The 15000-nt window shown below is 37.3% G+C and overlaps 1 protein-coding gene across 2 annotated transcripts in view; it reads left to right on the top strand.

The window, feature by feature from the left end:
• Positions 1–260: 260 nt before the first annotated feature.
• The window catches only part of LOC143039519 (uncharacterized), a 17318-nt gene continuing 2578 nt past the window's right edge, over positions 261–15000 (top strand). The window contains exons 1-4 of one of the 2 annotated variants that reach the window (XM_076209677.1): positions 261–400; positions 9249–9398; positions 11059–11202; positions 12814–12952. In XM_076209677.1, coding sequence (XP_076065792.1) covers positions 349–400; positions 9249–9398; positions 11059–11202; positions 12814–12824 — 357 coding nt within the window. In that variant the 5' untranslated portion in view covers positions 261–348 and the 3' untranslated portion in view covers positions 12825–12952. Of the gene's footprint in view, positions 401–9248; positions 9399–11058; positions 11203–12813; positions 12953–15000 lie in introns of those variants that run through there. The other variant, XM_076209676.1, reaches the window with a different exon arrangement.

Genomic DNA, 15000 nt, shown 5'->3' with positions numbered 1-15000 from the left:
AAAGAATATACATACAGATTGTGTATATATGAAAATACGTCTGACTGACCAAAGTATACATACACACACTGTATGTACACATAGGCATATACAAATGTGTATTCAAATACAACATATTAACCAAATGTACTAAATTACAGCCCCCTTTTTGTATTTCATTTTCATTTCTACCGCCTGCACTCCGAATATGGCGTTATCCGACAAACTTCCTGATATCTTATCTCAACGTCAATTGCCTTCTCTCTGTATTTATATCTCGATGTGTCAGTACTACCAGTGATCACCAACAGAGTGTTGGGTGTTTTCGTGTCTATAATATATCCAAATTAAGCCTTAAGATTGTGCAAAATGTTAATCAAAGTTTTATCACTTCTGCTGGGACTTGCAGCCGTGTCTTTGGGTAAGAGTGACTTGACGCTAGATAAAGTAGAAGCTGTTTTATTTCGTCTTTGTCTTGTTTGGTGCAGCGAGAAAGCTTTCACAACATTCTTCGCTTAGTTCCCGGTTTTTAACAGACTTATTCAATGTTTTTTGTTTTTTTTTTCATATTGTCTAATTTGATTTTGTTTTATTTTGTCTCGTTTCTTTTTATGTTTTATTTTAATTTATTTGTTTTATTTTTCATTCGTTTTTGTATTTATTTATCTATCTACTCATCTATTTCTCTTTTTCTGTCTACTTGTTTTTTATTTATTTGTTTATTTACACTTTTTCAATTTTTTTTTGTGTGTGAATTTGATGTCAAAAACATGATAGATACTGATACTCAAACAACAAAGTAATTTCCTGTGCAGCAAAATAAAAGATAATCTGAAATTATTTCAGAGAAACGTAAGAAAAGCTTTATTTGATATAATCATATAACTCAATATTCTTATTGATTAATATCTATAACTTAATAGTTATAATTTGATGATTTGAAAAATGTACAATGATTTGATCCTACATATTATCAATGTTTGTCTACAATTCAACTTGTCCATCCTTAACTACATCTCTACAATGTGTCATTTCCCAAAAGATATTTTGTTTTTTGATAGGAAAATCTTGAATATTGACCCATGACCTATCTCCCTTTATTACTGTTATAGTCCATTCAGACTGACATCAACCGATTTTATCAGCGGAATATAGCTTTATTGTACGTTCTTCCCAATGTCGATATTATGCCCAATATATCAAAATCATTTGTAGCCTACCAGTGTACAGTTTGTTTTCCTTTATTATCGAAAGGAAATAATTTCTGTAATTTAGTTAACGTCATCCTACGAATGTGAGAATTGAATAATATGTTAATAATTATCATCTTTCAAAACCATCTCGACCTAATAATTAATCTACTGTCATCTTTTTTTCTTATAACCATGTAGCGTTTAGTTCCTTTTTATTTCTATCAATGATTATGATAATAATAATAATGGTTATTGTAATGATAGTAATATCAATAACAACAACAACAAATTGTATTGATTTTGAATAATGATAATAATAAGTAATAGAATTTTTTCAACTTTTCCGAAAGCCTTCCTACATGCTTGTTATACATATACGTTATTGCTTCTTTTATATAATCATATTTCAATTTCTAATGTACTTTGTTACATCTTAAGTCATTGATTTTCATGTAAATATTACCAAACCACGTTTATTTAACAATTTTTGCTTACATTGCATATATGATAAAGTCACCCCCTCCTAAACATACCTGTTTTGTTTTCTGTTACAGTTTGTCCACAAAATTTTTTGTTATTAGTTTTGATAGCGGAACATAAGAAAACCTACATATTCCATATCTGCACACGCACGCGCACGCACGCACACGCACACATGCACGCACGCATATGCAATACACGAAATTCACACTCTTACAAAGGAAGAAAATAGTTGTCGATCAATAGTCACGCGCATGACCCACCCCGTGACCATTTTCACTGCCCCGCAAAAGCAAATAAACAAAGGCTTAAATGTAACCAAGATAACAAGGAAAAAGACAATGTGGAATTGATTATGATAAAAGTTGAAAACTGTGACATGAAAAGTAGAAAATTTGTAGTAATATATGTATACTCCAAAACGCAGTCTTGGACAGAGAGTGATCATTCCAAACTGTTGGAAGACGCAAAGAATGAACTGATTTACTCACTCAAAGAAGGAAAGGTACCACAGGACTGGAAAAATGCAAATATTGTACCAATATTTAAAGGAGGGAACAAGGAAAATCCAACCAACTACAGACCAGTCTCCCTTACAAGCTTACCTTACCGCCGTGCCATATCCTCTTGGACTTCGGCAACCATGGAGCGCCACCGTTCACGGTCACTAGTTACTTGTAAAATCTGTGCTGGTTTGAGTTGTTATCCCGTCGCCCTCATCAGCCCGTCCATATACTTCTCCCTCTGCTTTCCTCTTGCTCTCCTTCCCTCCACCATTCCCGTCATCACTACCTCCTCCAACCCTTCCCTCCGCATTATATGTCCTAAGAATCGCAACTGTCTTTTCCTTATTGTTGTCATTAATTCCCTATCTGTCTCCATTTCTCTCAATACTTCTTCATTTATTTTCTTCGCTGTCCATGGTACTCTTAATACTCGTCTCCATATCCACATTTCTGCTGCTTCTAAGTTTTCCTGCAATTTTTTGTTGATTGTCCCTTACAAGCACAATAGCAAAAATATGTGAAAAAAAAATATCAAAAGCAGATGGGTTAAACATCTGGAAGAAAAAAATATACTGAATCCAATGCAATTTGGATTTAGACAAGGAAGATCATGTACAACAAACTTGATCTGTTTCTACTCGAGACTAATATAGATAATACAAGAAAGGGATGGATGGGCGGACTGTGCCTTTCTAGATCTACAAAAAGCATTTGATAAAGTACCATACAAAAAACTAATAAGAAAAGTAGAATAAATAGGTGGCATCAAAGAAAATTATTAGAATGGATGGAAGACTTCTTGACTGGGAGGAAAATGAGGGTAGTAATTAGAGATAAATACTCGACCTGGGAAAAAATGATAAGTGGTGTCCCGCAAGGTTCGGTGTTGGCTCCAATCATGTTTGCCATATGTATAAATGACATGGAGGAAGGTGTGGAATGCTATATGAACTTCTTCGCAGATGACGCAAAAACACTAAAGAAAGTAAGTACAGAGGAAGATTGTGAATCACTACAGACAGACCTAGATAAAATCTGGAAATGGAGTCAAAAGTGGGAAGTGAACTTTAACATCAAGAAGTGTAGTATAATGGAGTTTGGAAAAAGTAAAATAGAATATCGAGAAATTATAAAATTGGTGAAGAAAAAGTCAAAAAGTGAGCTCGGAAAGGGACGTATAAGTAATAATCAGCAAACACATGTCACCGAATAAACATCAATAAAATAGTCGGAGAAACCTTCAACCTACTAAGGTCGATGAAAGTGGCATTTGACTATTTAGATGAAGAAATGATCAAGAAAATATTAGTTACACTGATAAGACCAAAACTGGAGTACGCTGCAACACTATGGACACCCAGTACTAAAAAGAATATAAAGAAATTAGAAAGAATACAAAGAGCAACGACAAAGATGGCACCAACACTCTCTAAATTGACATACGAACAAAGATTGTCCAAATTGGAACTACCAACTCTGGAACAAAGAAGAGAAAGAGGAGATCTACTGACTATTTGCAGAATCATGAAAGGAATGGAAATCCTATATAGAGATGATTTATTAAAATGGGACAACAGAAAAACAAGAGGACATGAAAAGAAACTCAAAAAGGATAATTATAGAAGAGATCTGAAAAAGAATAGCTTCCCACACAGAGTGGTGGATACCTGGAATAAATTAGATAAGGCAACAGTGTGTGCAAACACTAATCAAGAATTCAAGAACAAAGAATTACAAAGGATTACAAAGGCGGAGCATGCCGACAGGAGACCTTTTGATCCATATCTATGTCGGATGCGAAAAAAATCATAACAATGATAAATGAATAAATGAATAGATAAAAACTATAATAGTGTAAATAATAGATAAAATACACAAATAAATGCATAGGTATAGTTAAATAATAAACAAACAGGTAAATAGTACATACATACATACATATACCAAGGCTTTTTCCCCCTTACAAAGGGGGGTAGCCAAAAAGAAAAAGGCATAAAATCATTCCCACCCATTCCATCCCTGAATACACTCCACACCCCTCCACCCTCCCTCTTATCTTAGCACCTCCTGGATGACGGGTCATCCCTGCACCTTGTCCACTGCCCTGGGTCAGAAGCAGTGTCGCAAGACACAGCACATCCACAGCAAGGCCACCTCATTAAATCGGCGACCCCCGTCTCCGTCCCCCCCATTGCATAAAATGAGAGGACGTGGAGAAATCCCTTCGGGCTGCGTCAAATTTTGCTCACACATACTACCTCACCCCCCATCCACTCGCCCATTCCACCTCATGCTATCACAACATCATCCATATACAACTACTCTCCATTCACCCCTGTCTTCTGTCCTCTCCCGTCCTTCCTCAACAGACATTCCCCTCTTCCCCAAATCCCCCTTCACCCCATCCATCCACCTCATCCTAGGACGCCCCCTCATGTTCACTCCCCCCACATCTGCCTTCCACACCTCTTTTACTAGTAAATAGTAAATAATGATAAATTGACATATAGCTAATAATAAATGAGAATCAAGTAAATAATAATAAACAGACAAATGATAACAAAACAGATAAATAAATAATATAAAATAGATGATAATCATTACAGCATCTTGCTTAGGTGTTTATCTAAATGATTCTTAAAGCTTCGAACTGATCTATATTGCACTGGCTCTGCAGGAAGTTTATTACATTCATTAACTACACGGTTGGTGAAGTTGTTTTACCCACTTCCAAATTAAATTATTTCCGGACAGTTTGAGACCATTGTTTCTTGTCTTGATTCTCATTCAATTTGAAAATTTTGTCACTTTTGATGTTGTCAATTCCCTTTAAAATCTTAAAGACCTGTATCAAGTCACCTCTGAGTCTACCCTTTTTTAGGAAAAACAGATTCACATGTTTTAGCCGATTTCCGTATGATTTATTTTTTATATTTGGAATAAGTTTTGTGGCTCGCCGTTGTACTTTTTCCAATCTGTCAATGTCTTTAATGAGATTCGGTGACCATACGAAAATAGCATATTCCAAATGTGGACGAAGTAACGATTTATATCGCTTGTTAATGAGTGATGGACTTTTGAAGTCGAAAGATCGCGCAATCAGTCCTAGAATCTTATTTGCTTTCTCAGAGGCTGAAATACACTGCTTACATGATTTGAGATCGTTACTGATAATTACGCCGAGATCTTTTTCACTATCCACTTTTGTTAAAGAATTTCCAATAACTTGTAATGGTACTTACTGTTATTTTTACCTATGTGTATAACCTTGCATTTACATGTGTTAAATTTCATTAGCCACTTTTCAGACCATTGCTGTAATTTATCTAAATCTTCTTGAATATCTAATTGGTATAAGTGATCATTTGCCATTCCGCACAGTTTTGTATCATCAGCAAATTTGGAAACAGTAGATTTTAGTCCATGGCCTATATCATTTATATATACTATGAATAGAAGATGGCCTAAGAACGGAACCCTGAGGAACTCCACTTGTAACATTTTTCCATCCAGAAGTATTTCCATTTAAAACAACTCTCTGTTTTCGATCATTCAACCAATTACTAGTCCAACTTAATAGGCCACCACTTACACCGTGGGGGACGGTAGCAAAAGCTTTTGCTAAGTCTAGATTTATTAAATCTATATTGTTTCTTTTGTCATAATTTGAGATAACTATGTTGTAGAATTCGAGTAAGTTAGTCACGCAAGAACGTTTCCGTCTGAAACCATGCTGCCTATCATTAATCAAACAGCTACTTTCTAAATGATGTTCGATAGTATCTCTGATGATAGTTTCCATCATTTTTCCTACGATTGAAGTCAAACTTATAGGCTGTATTTATTTGGTTTCTTTTTGTCACCTTTTTTGAATATGGGAGTAACGTTTGCTAGCTTCCATTATCTTGGGATATCTCCAGATATGATGGATTTCTTGAAAATAATTTCTAATGGAACAACAATCTCATTTTTCATTTCCTTTAAGATTCTTGGATGCCAACCGTCAGGCCCTGGTGTTTTATTAACTTTGAGTTTCTCTATACACCTTTTAATTTTTTTCTTTTGTTATATTTACCGTAGTAAGTTTACCCTAGACTTTTCACAGGTTTCAGTTTGGAGTTCACTTTGAGGTGTTTCGTTTACGAATACTGAGCTGAAATAATTTTTTAAAATATCACACATTCCTTCATTTGAATATTCAAGTTGACCGTCAGCGATAATAGTGGACCAATGTGATTCCTAACAACCTTTTTATCTCTAATGTAACTATAGAATTCTTTGGGATTCTCTTTGGATTTATCAGTGATATTCATTTCGTATTGTCGTTTTCGTTTTTTTTTTTTTTTAAATCTCTCTGTATCAATACATAACTTTGATAGTCATTAGATGCACTCGAGCACTTATATTTCTTATAAGCCTGCCTCTTTTTAGCAATACTTTTTCTAGTTTCTTTGTCAAGCCATTTTGGGCGAGCCTGGTTTGGGGGACGTCTGTCCTTAAAAGGAATGTATGAATCATCTTAGTGAGTGTATTTTGAAATATTTTCCACATCTGATCTACAGGTCTTTCGCTTAACTTTGCCTCCCAATCTGTAAGCTGAAGCTCCTGACGTAGTCCTACGATCTGAGCTTTACTGAAATCGGGTATTTTAGAAACACAAGTATCTATTCTAAAATTTTTAGTAATCTGAATCTAACTTGTGATCGCGATTTGCAACAGTTTCACCGACTTTTACATCAGTTATCATGCTTTCGCGACTAGTGATTAATAGATCGAATAAGTTTCCATGTCTTGTGGGCTCTGTTGCATGCTGAACTAGATAATCATCACCGAGAAAATCAATCAAGCGACTACCTATATGGCCATGTTCAAGGGTCATCCAATCAATGTCAGTAAAATTGAAATCACCCATTATCAATAAATCCCTGTTGCAGAAACAAGACAGTTCTTGAAATAACAGTTTGTCGTCTGCTAATGATAATGTCTTTGGCCTATATATTACACCTACATTAATTTTTTGTCCATTTGTTTGGGTTAATTCTACCCACAAACTATCATATGCATCCTATTTCACTTTCTCTAAAACACAAGCATGCTTAAATCCCGCAATATTAAATTCAGCTTCGAACTCTTTACCGTTTAACCATGTCTTGGTTATTCCTATCATATCGAGATTTTCGCTTTTGACATATGCCTGTATTTCTTGAAATTTGTTCCTAATACTACGAGCCTTAAAGTACATAGTTTTAAGAAACTCGTGATTATTTCTTTTTGACACGTTTTGAGTTTCAATATTATGCCTTACATTATAATTTTGTTTTTTTATTGACACCTTGCTCTACATTGATATTTGGCCCTTCATTGACATTCAATGCCTTATTAACATTTTTCCCATAGAAATTAACATTAACCCCATCACGGACATCTTGTCGCTCACGGTCATCTGAAAGACGGGTCACTACGAGTATACCTCCCTTCCCGTATAATACAACTAGGTAAATGCAACTAGGTAGATAAACACACACAAACAAACACAACCCCTTGTAATGAATACAATTCCAAATGTTAACTAGAACAATAGATATCCAGAAAGCCGCGTAAAAAGAATCAAGCTCCTACTGAAGGAATTAAAATATTAACCAAATAGAATTAAATTCTACTATCCAAATAAAAATTAATAAACTGACGCCATTATGGACGTAGCATGTCATCTACAGTTTCAGCCCTTTTGAATATTCATAGATTGCTATTCCGCCACCCGTTTGTTAACTGAACACCAATTTTAACCCTTTAATAGGCCAGGAGAACCTCCAGAATTCAATTAAATCTACTGATAAGATTAGAATATTTGATAAAAGATAGGATAATCCGTCGTTGATTAGTGGGTCTGAACCTGAGAATGCTGAGACCCTAATCGGGTGTTGAAATGAACTTTGGGTCTGCTAGGAAATATTGTGTATCGAATTCTGCTTCTTTATCCTTGTGTATTGTAGAAACTGTAGATCGTGTAACAAACTATTAGGATGAGTTTAGTGTCCTAGACTGGCTAAATCTAACCACATGGGGCTACCGAGGTTGGAACACGTTAAGGAACTTTGGTGATGGTGTTAGCCTATGATAAGGGTGAATCAAGAAATAGTATAAGAGACTTGTATAGCTGAACTTCAGGCGATTTCATTTAGGGCAGACCAGGACATCACATTAAGAGGACGTAGAGCAATTTAACCCCTCGTGATATTCATCTTATTTTAACCTATTCTAATTTATTTTTTCTTCTATTTCATTCTATGTTATTCTGTTTTATTATATTTCTATCAAAATCAAACGGTTTTAATAAAGCGTAGACGAAATATTAATTTATGAGTGACAACTGATAAGCTACAAAAGTCCAGTTTTAGTCACTTACAGTTCAACCTGAAGGTCATCACAGTAAACCTCTTGCGTTGAGACAAAACCTAAGGATTTTTTTTTAGATTAAATCAGGGGTTAACTGTCAAGTCAAATGGTCATTCTACATTTTTTCCTGGCTAACGGCAGACAATATTATCTAGTTTAAGTATCAAGTCTATTTCCAATAGCTAGCTCGCCCGTGGGAACTCAACAAACACGGTCAATTTAGTGACAAATATCTGACAATGTGTATGCCCTCAATGACGATGTGGTAAACATTACCGTGCAGGCTTCCTAATTATTCAAACCATTAGATAATTCTAATAATGGAATATTCTAAGATTTTAATATCTTGGTTTAATATTCCTAATATGTATATGCCAAATTTTATAGTAATATGATAATTTTCGCTCTACTTTCTTAATTAGTTGGGTCGACTATTGATAAACATGATATATGATACAATTCTTATTTGACTATTTATCATCCTTCTAGATTACAAAATTCTATGTTCGGTTTTCTTGAATGCTTATAGAAAAAATCTAAGGGATATTCGTTAGTTGTTTTTTTAACGGGTCAGGTTGGGTGTTGATATGTGGATATAGACTTCTCGTTTTTTTTTTTTTTTTTTTTTTTTTTTTTTTTTTTTTTTTTTTTTTTTTTTTTTTTTTTTTTTTTAATCTATTTCTCTTTATAACAGCTCTTCAGTGTTATTCTTGTGTGATAACGGATAGTGATAAAACGTGCCTAGATAATCCTGAGGCAGTCCAACCAGGTCCTTCTTCTGTGGACTGCGTACAAGGAAACGATTGTTGCACCGTTGTTAGAGGAGACCGCCTTGAGGAGAAAGGTAAGAATCACATGGGCCTGTACAAATCTAAATCGGGCAAATTTAGACTTAAGAAGTAAATAGCCAAGAACTGGTTTACCAACAGAGTAGTTAACGGATGGAATAGACTTAGTAACTATTGGTTGTTTTCAGAGAAGCTGAGATAACTTTATGGATAGGGATGATAGGCGGTAAAGGACATGGAAGTGCCTAGCGTAGGACATATGGTCTCTTGCCATCTCCCCCATTCATTTGTTCTTATGCTCTTAGTTCTTTGAGGAAGGTGTATGAAGAAGACACATGTCTTAGTCTAAGCTTATTCCTAACCTGTCTAGCACTGAGATTCTTCAGAGGAATGGGCTGTGGATTATAGACTACCTGGTTCAGACCACCCGCTTTCGCGGGATCGGTTTTTATGGAAGAGGAAGAGAAGTATGTAGGAAAGTTAAAGAATAGCTGTGTGTAAAAGAGGGATACGGAGATCTTCTGAGGGATACCTATTTATTGTTGGATTGCTGTTCAAAAGTTATATGGCAGGAGACTTGAATATCGAGACTTGCTTCTGTATCACCCAAAGAAAGAAGGATTGGATCTCGAGGTTGATGATGACGTGATTTATGCTCAATCCGACCTGTTAGTCCTTACTCCCGTTATGGGAAAAGAACCGACGGGCTGGACTGAGCAAACATATCATTTTCAACCTCGAAAAACATTCATCTGAAGAGGCTAAGGACAAAACAGGTCAGGAATAAACTCGGACAAAGGCCCATGTCTTCTTTATCTACTTTCCTCAATTTGTCACAATGTCTATTGATAGTTCTTTCCATCGGGAACTTAGGCTAGGAGCTTTCCAGTAGATTCATGATCACACTCCCATTCAGTAGGAGATAAGGAACCTTGTCAGTGGTGGCAAGCCGTTTTTCTTTTCTTTTTTTTTCTGCCTGGCTAGGACTGTCGGGGACCAACGCACGGGGATCGAACTCACTACCATGTGCTCATGTGCTCAAGACCGAGCTTCCCAATACTCGAAAAAAAAAATTCAAAGAAAATTTGAATTTACGAATTCAGGGATGTCCAACGAATAGAACCAGAACCAAAATCACACAATATTTGTCGATTAAAAAGATATGGATTTTTTTTTTTTTTTTTTTTTTTTTTTTGTAAACTTACTACTCAACCCAGGGTTTTGATCAGATAATTTTATATTAACCCTTAATCGAGAATCACCTCGAGGTAACACCTAACCAAGAGTCAACTCAAATTGATCACTCCATCATTGTCTCGAGTTTCACTAAATTGAAACCCCGAAGCCCCACAGTGACTGGCAACGGTCCTCGGTACATCCCACAGATCTTCCTCGGAAGAGACTCCAGACAGATGTCTGTGTTGTATCAGTGTGGGGCTGTTTCTCTGATGAAAGTTGTAGGAAGAGAAGATCAGTCTACGGTTGTCAGCTCTCCACGTGGGGAAAGATGTAAGCTGACAGAGAGGCATAGTAGGTCCGGTCCGAGGGCCGAGTGTCAGCCCCTCATGGTTGCGAAACCTAATGGAGGTGAGGAAGTTGACGGGTTTTGAAAATGGACAGCTCCGTTGCCCCGTCTTGTAGAACGTCACATGCAAGTACCCGTCGTTGGTACAGTCAAGGTGATCAACTTGTGGACTAATCCGTTTGTTTGTGCAGGAACACCGTGGACCTTTCAACGCGGCTGCCAGCCCAATTGTACCAAAACTGGAATGGAGGAAGTAGAGGACAGCACCAATGTATTCTACCATACTTACTGCACGACAACACTATGCAACATCGGCAACGGGAAGGAACCTCTGGGTAAGAGCCTTTGTGAATTTTTTTATTATTTATGTAATCATGCATTGTCGTCGTCGTTGTCGTTGTCGTTGTCGTTGTCGTTGTCGTCGTCTTTGGGGTTGTCTTCATCTCCTCATCGTCTTCGTCCCCTCGTCGTCTTCGTCGTCATCATTGTTGCTGTCATCGGTATCATTACCGCCATTGTCATTATCGTTATTGTCGTCATTATTGTCAGTGTTGTCATCATCATCGTCATTCTCATCATCACTATCGTCATTGTCATCACCATCATCATCATCATCATCATCGCCATTGTCATCAACATCGTCATCGCCATTGTCGTCATCATCATCACCATCATCATCATCATCATCATCATCATCATCATCATCATCATCATCATCATCATCATCATCATCATCATCATCATCATCATCATCATCATCATCATCGTTTTCATCATCGTTATTGTCACCATTGTAGTTGTTATCATCATTGCCGTTGTAGATATCGTAATCACCGTCTTGGTCATAATCGTCGTTGACTGACAGTAACTAGAAACAGACATCATAAGTTTTAGTTTCACCTTACCGTATAGTCTCTTCCTAGGTTCAGGTTCTTACCCATGTCTAGGATGTCTAGGAGTATCATCTAATCTAAGTTTCCATTTACTGACGCAACGAACCACGATAAGACCTAATAACACCTGAAACTGAAATCTAATACATAAACGCTTCATTTTGAAGGATCTCAGTACTAAACACAAGTTAGAATCAAACATATAATATTTCATTTTTTAACCCCGTAGTACACTATATGGATGTTGTGGGTTTATAGAGTTGGGATAGGGTTTGGATGTTCTTGGGCATTCTTTCTCTACTTTTAAAGGCCATACATCGACATACATATTCAAGGGACCCTTTGATAAGAGGATTAGATAGGATATAGTCACTTTTTCTAAGCGCTGAGCGATACAAACGTTATGTATTATACAAACAATCGCCACATTCTGAGAGATACGACTAGTTAGGGGAAAATTTAGAAACAAAAAATGGACATCTCGATTAAGACTCATTGTGTAATCATGAATTATAAAAGAAAAAAGATTGAGCCATGTTGAATTCACAATCCTGCGTTCTCCTTAGGGTCTGCAGCTAGACCCATTCAAAAAACAAGTTTTCCATATTTTCATACGTTACTGTGCTTTTTCCCGTGCTTTTTGACCTGAAAAAGCCAAAAAGTACTTTCGTCTTTATCTAGGATGTGTGAAATCATTGCCGCGTGGAGGCTGAGGTAATTTGCTATCCCACCAAGAGGGCTAGTTTTGGGGCATTTGAAACCCTATTCTGTGACATCATTTTTTCTAACCAAGATAGAACAACAAATTAGGTGCCAAATGAAAGAACAGAACCTACTCTGTATATAGCAACCGTTAAAATTGATGAATTTTCCCCTTGAGTTTTAGAATATATGAAATTGCTGAAAATCCTGATTTTTTTTTTTTTTTTTTTTTTTTTTTTTTTTTTGCTAGCCTGGAAACATGGTTTTTGTATGGATGTTTGAATTTTAAGTGAAATTATACCAAAAATCATACATAATTTCAGCATTTTATTTCATATTTCATATTTACAGAAACCTGTTAATGATGTTGGGCAATACTGAACAGTACAAAAGCAAGGCCAGCACAGAAACTCGATCCAAATCCAGAAAACTATCCACAAGATATTTCACAATGGCATTAAGCAAGGAGCTACGAGGACGCACAGTTGATGTCTAAGAACCTCCACCTGCAATCCACAAGCAAGAATCAAGTCGGCCGTCCACCAGATCTCTCACTGAAACTTCCTGGTCGGATACCCTTCAGCTTGCATCGGTAATTCCCAGCTTGCATCGGTAATTCCCAGCTTGCATCGGTAATTCCCAGCTTGCATCGGTAATTCCCAGCTTGCATCGGCAGTTCCCAGCTTCCCACCAATAGACAAGCATTCCAGTACTTCACTTATCTCCAAAGTTTACCAGAAAATACGGGGAAACCCATGGTTCAAGACCTCACCTATGAAACGGTTGAAACTATCATCCCATTCTAGCAGATGGGTAGGGTCAAGACGATGACCAGATAGCTCTTCGTGAAACCCCATTACAGACACAGAGCAATGATAAAGAGCAAAGGAAGAGCAAGTGACCCTGGAGGAAAGAGGAGACGTCCTGGGTAGTGAACCTGGGACCACCTCAGAGACTTTAGCTGTCCCCGTCTCTGGATCACCTGCCTATCCTAAAATGAAGTTACTGGGAGTAACTGTCATCGACAGCTCAACAGACACAGCTCAAGCTGAGGCATCAATAGACTTGTTGGAGACATGGGGGTTTACAGGTGTCATAACTCCCTTTGTTTTTGACACTACATCCAGTAACAGTGGAGTATACATGGAAGCTACCGAACTGCTTGAGGTAAAGCTGAGCACTAAGGTGTTTTACTTAGCGTGCAGACACCACATCCTGGAAGTGCTAGCTGGATGAGTCTGGGGAAAGCTGTTTGGGAAGGTGAAGAGTCTAGAGAATCCCTGGTTCAGACACTTCAAGGATGTGTGAGAGAAACTGACAACAGACACTCTAAAACCCTGATGATCAGAAGCAAATCGCTCAGGGAAAAGAAGAAGGATTATGAAGAAATACTTCATGACATCCTCACATCTGAGAAGCCGCCGAGAGGTGACTACAAGGTAATGGCTGAGCTCACGGTGATTGTTCTTGGAGACATACCTCTCCCTGGGATTTACTGGAGTCAACCAGGGGCCATTCACCAGGCCAGATGGATAGCCAGGGACTTGTATTCCATGAAGATACTGATGTTTTGTGACCAGCTTGAGTATGATAAAGAGACTGTTGCAAAGCCGGAACGACTCAACATCTTCCTGGCGCTGTTCTACACACCAATGTGGATGATGCCAACATCTGCTGCGGATGCTCCTGTGAATGATCTTCAGCTCATCCAGGACATGTTGAGGTACAGGAGATTAGACCCAGAGGTTGCTGAAGCAGTTCTTCATTAGATGGAAAATCACAAGTGGTACTTGACACAGGAGGGCGTGCCATTCGTGCTCTTCAGCAGCAGGCTGAGTGACAAACAGAAACAGGACATTGCTGCTCAGCTGCATGCCACTCAGAAGCCAGACAGCTTCAGAAGGGGAAAACACGTATTTCAGAAGGTAACAGCCAAAACCACACTAGTCGATCTCATTGGTCCGAGCTCCCACCTTCTGTTAAACATCTTCAGCATTGGACCTGACTGGCTTCTGGATCAGGTTGAATCATGGTCAGAGAAGGAGGACTACAAGAAAGCCTTGGAATATGTGAGAAACTGCAGAGTAGTGAATGACATCGCTGAGCGTGGAGTTAAGATGATGAGTGATTTTGCAAATATCATCACCACAGATCCTAAGTAGAGGGAATATTTCCTCCATGCTGTGGAATGGAACAGACGGCTCTTCGAAAGCTTCAAGAAGCAAACACTCAACAAATGACTGATTAACATAATTTTGATGCATATAATCATGGTTATTTTGGTAGTTTCAGTTGATGGTTTGACTTGTTACAAAATTACACTTTCCACTTTGTATGATAAATGTCAAATGTATTTTTTTTTTCTGTAAATAGTATAAATAACATGCTAATTTTTGTGCAATGGTAATCAAATTGTACGCATTCAAAAGAACATTAAAAAAAAATTTTACTTTCATAACTATTTTGCTGCTCTATCTTGCTCCATGCAAAAACCATGTCTCCAGGTTAGCAGAAAAGTCAGGCCTTTCATCAATTTCG

The sequence above is a fragment of the Oratosquilla oratoria genome, chromosome 26, assembly GCF_046742065.1.
Source record: "Oratosquilla oratoria isolate Oo_2021 chromosome 26, ASM4674206v1, whole genome shotgun sequence".
NCBI classification, from domain to species: Eukaryota; Metazoa; Arthropoda; class Malacostraca; order Stomatopoda; family Squillidae; genus Oratosquilla; species Oratosquilla oratoria.
Note: the sequence above shows the minus strand (reverse complement) of the source record. Positions and strands in the feature narration are given on the sequence as shown.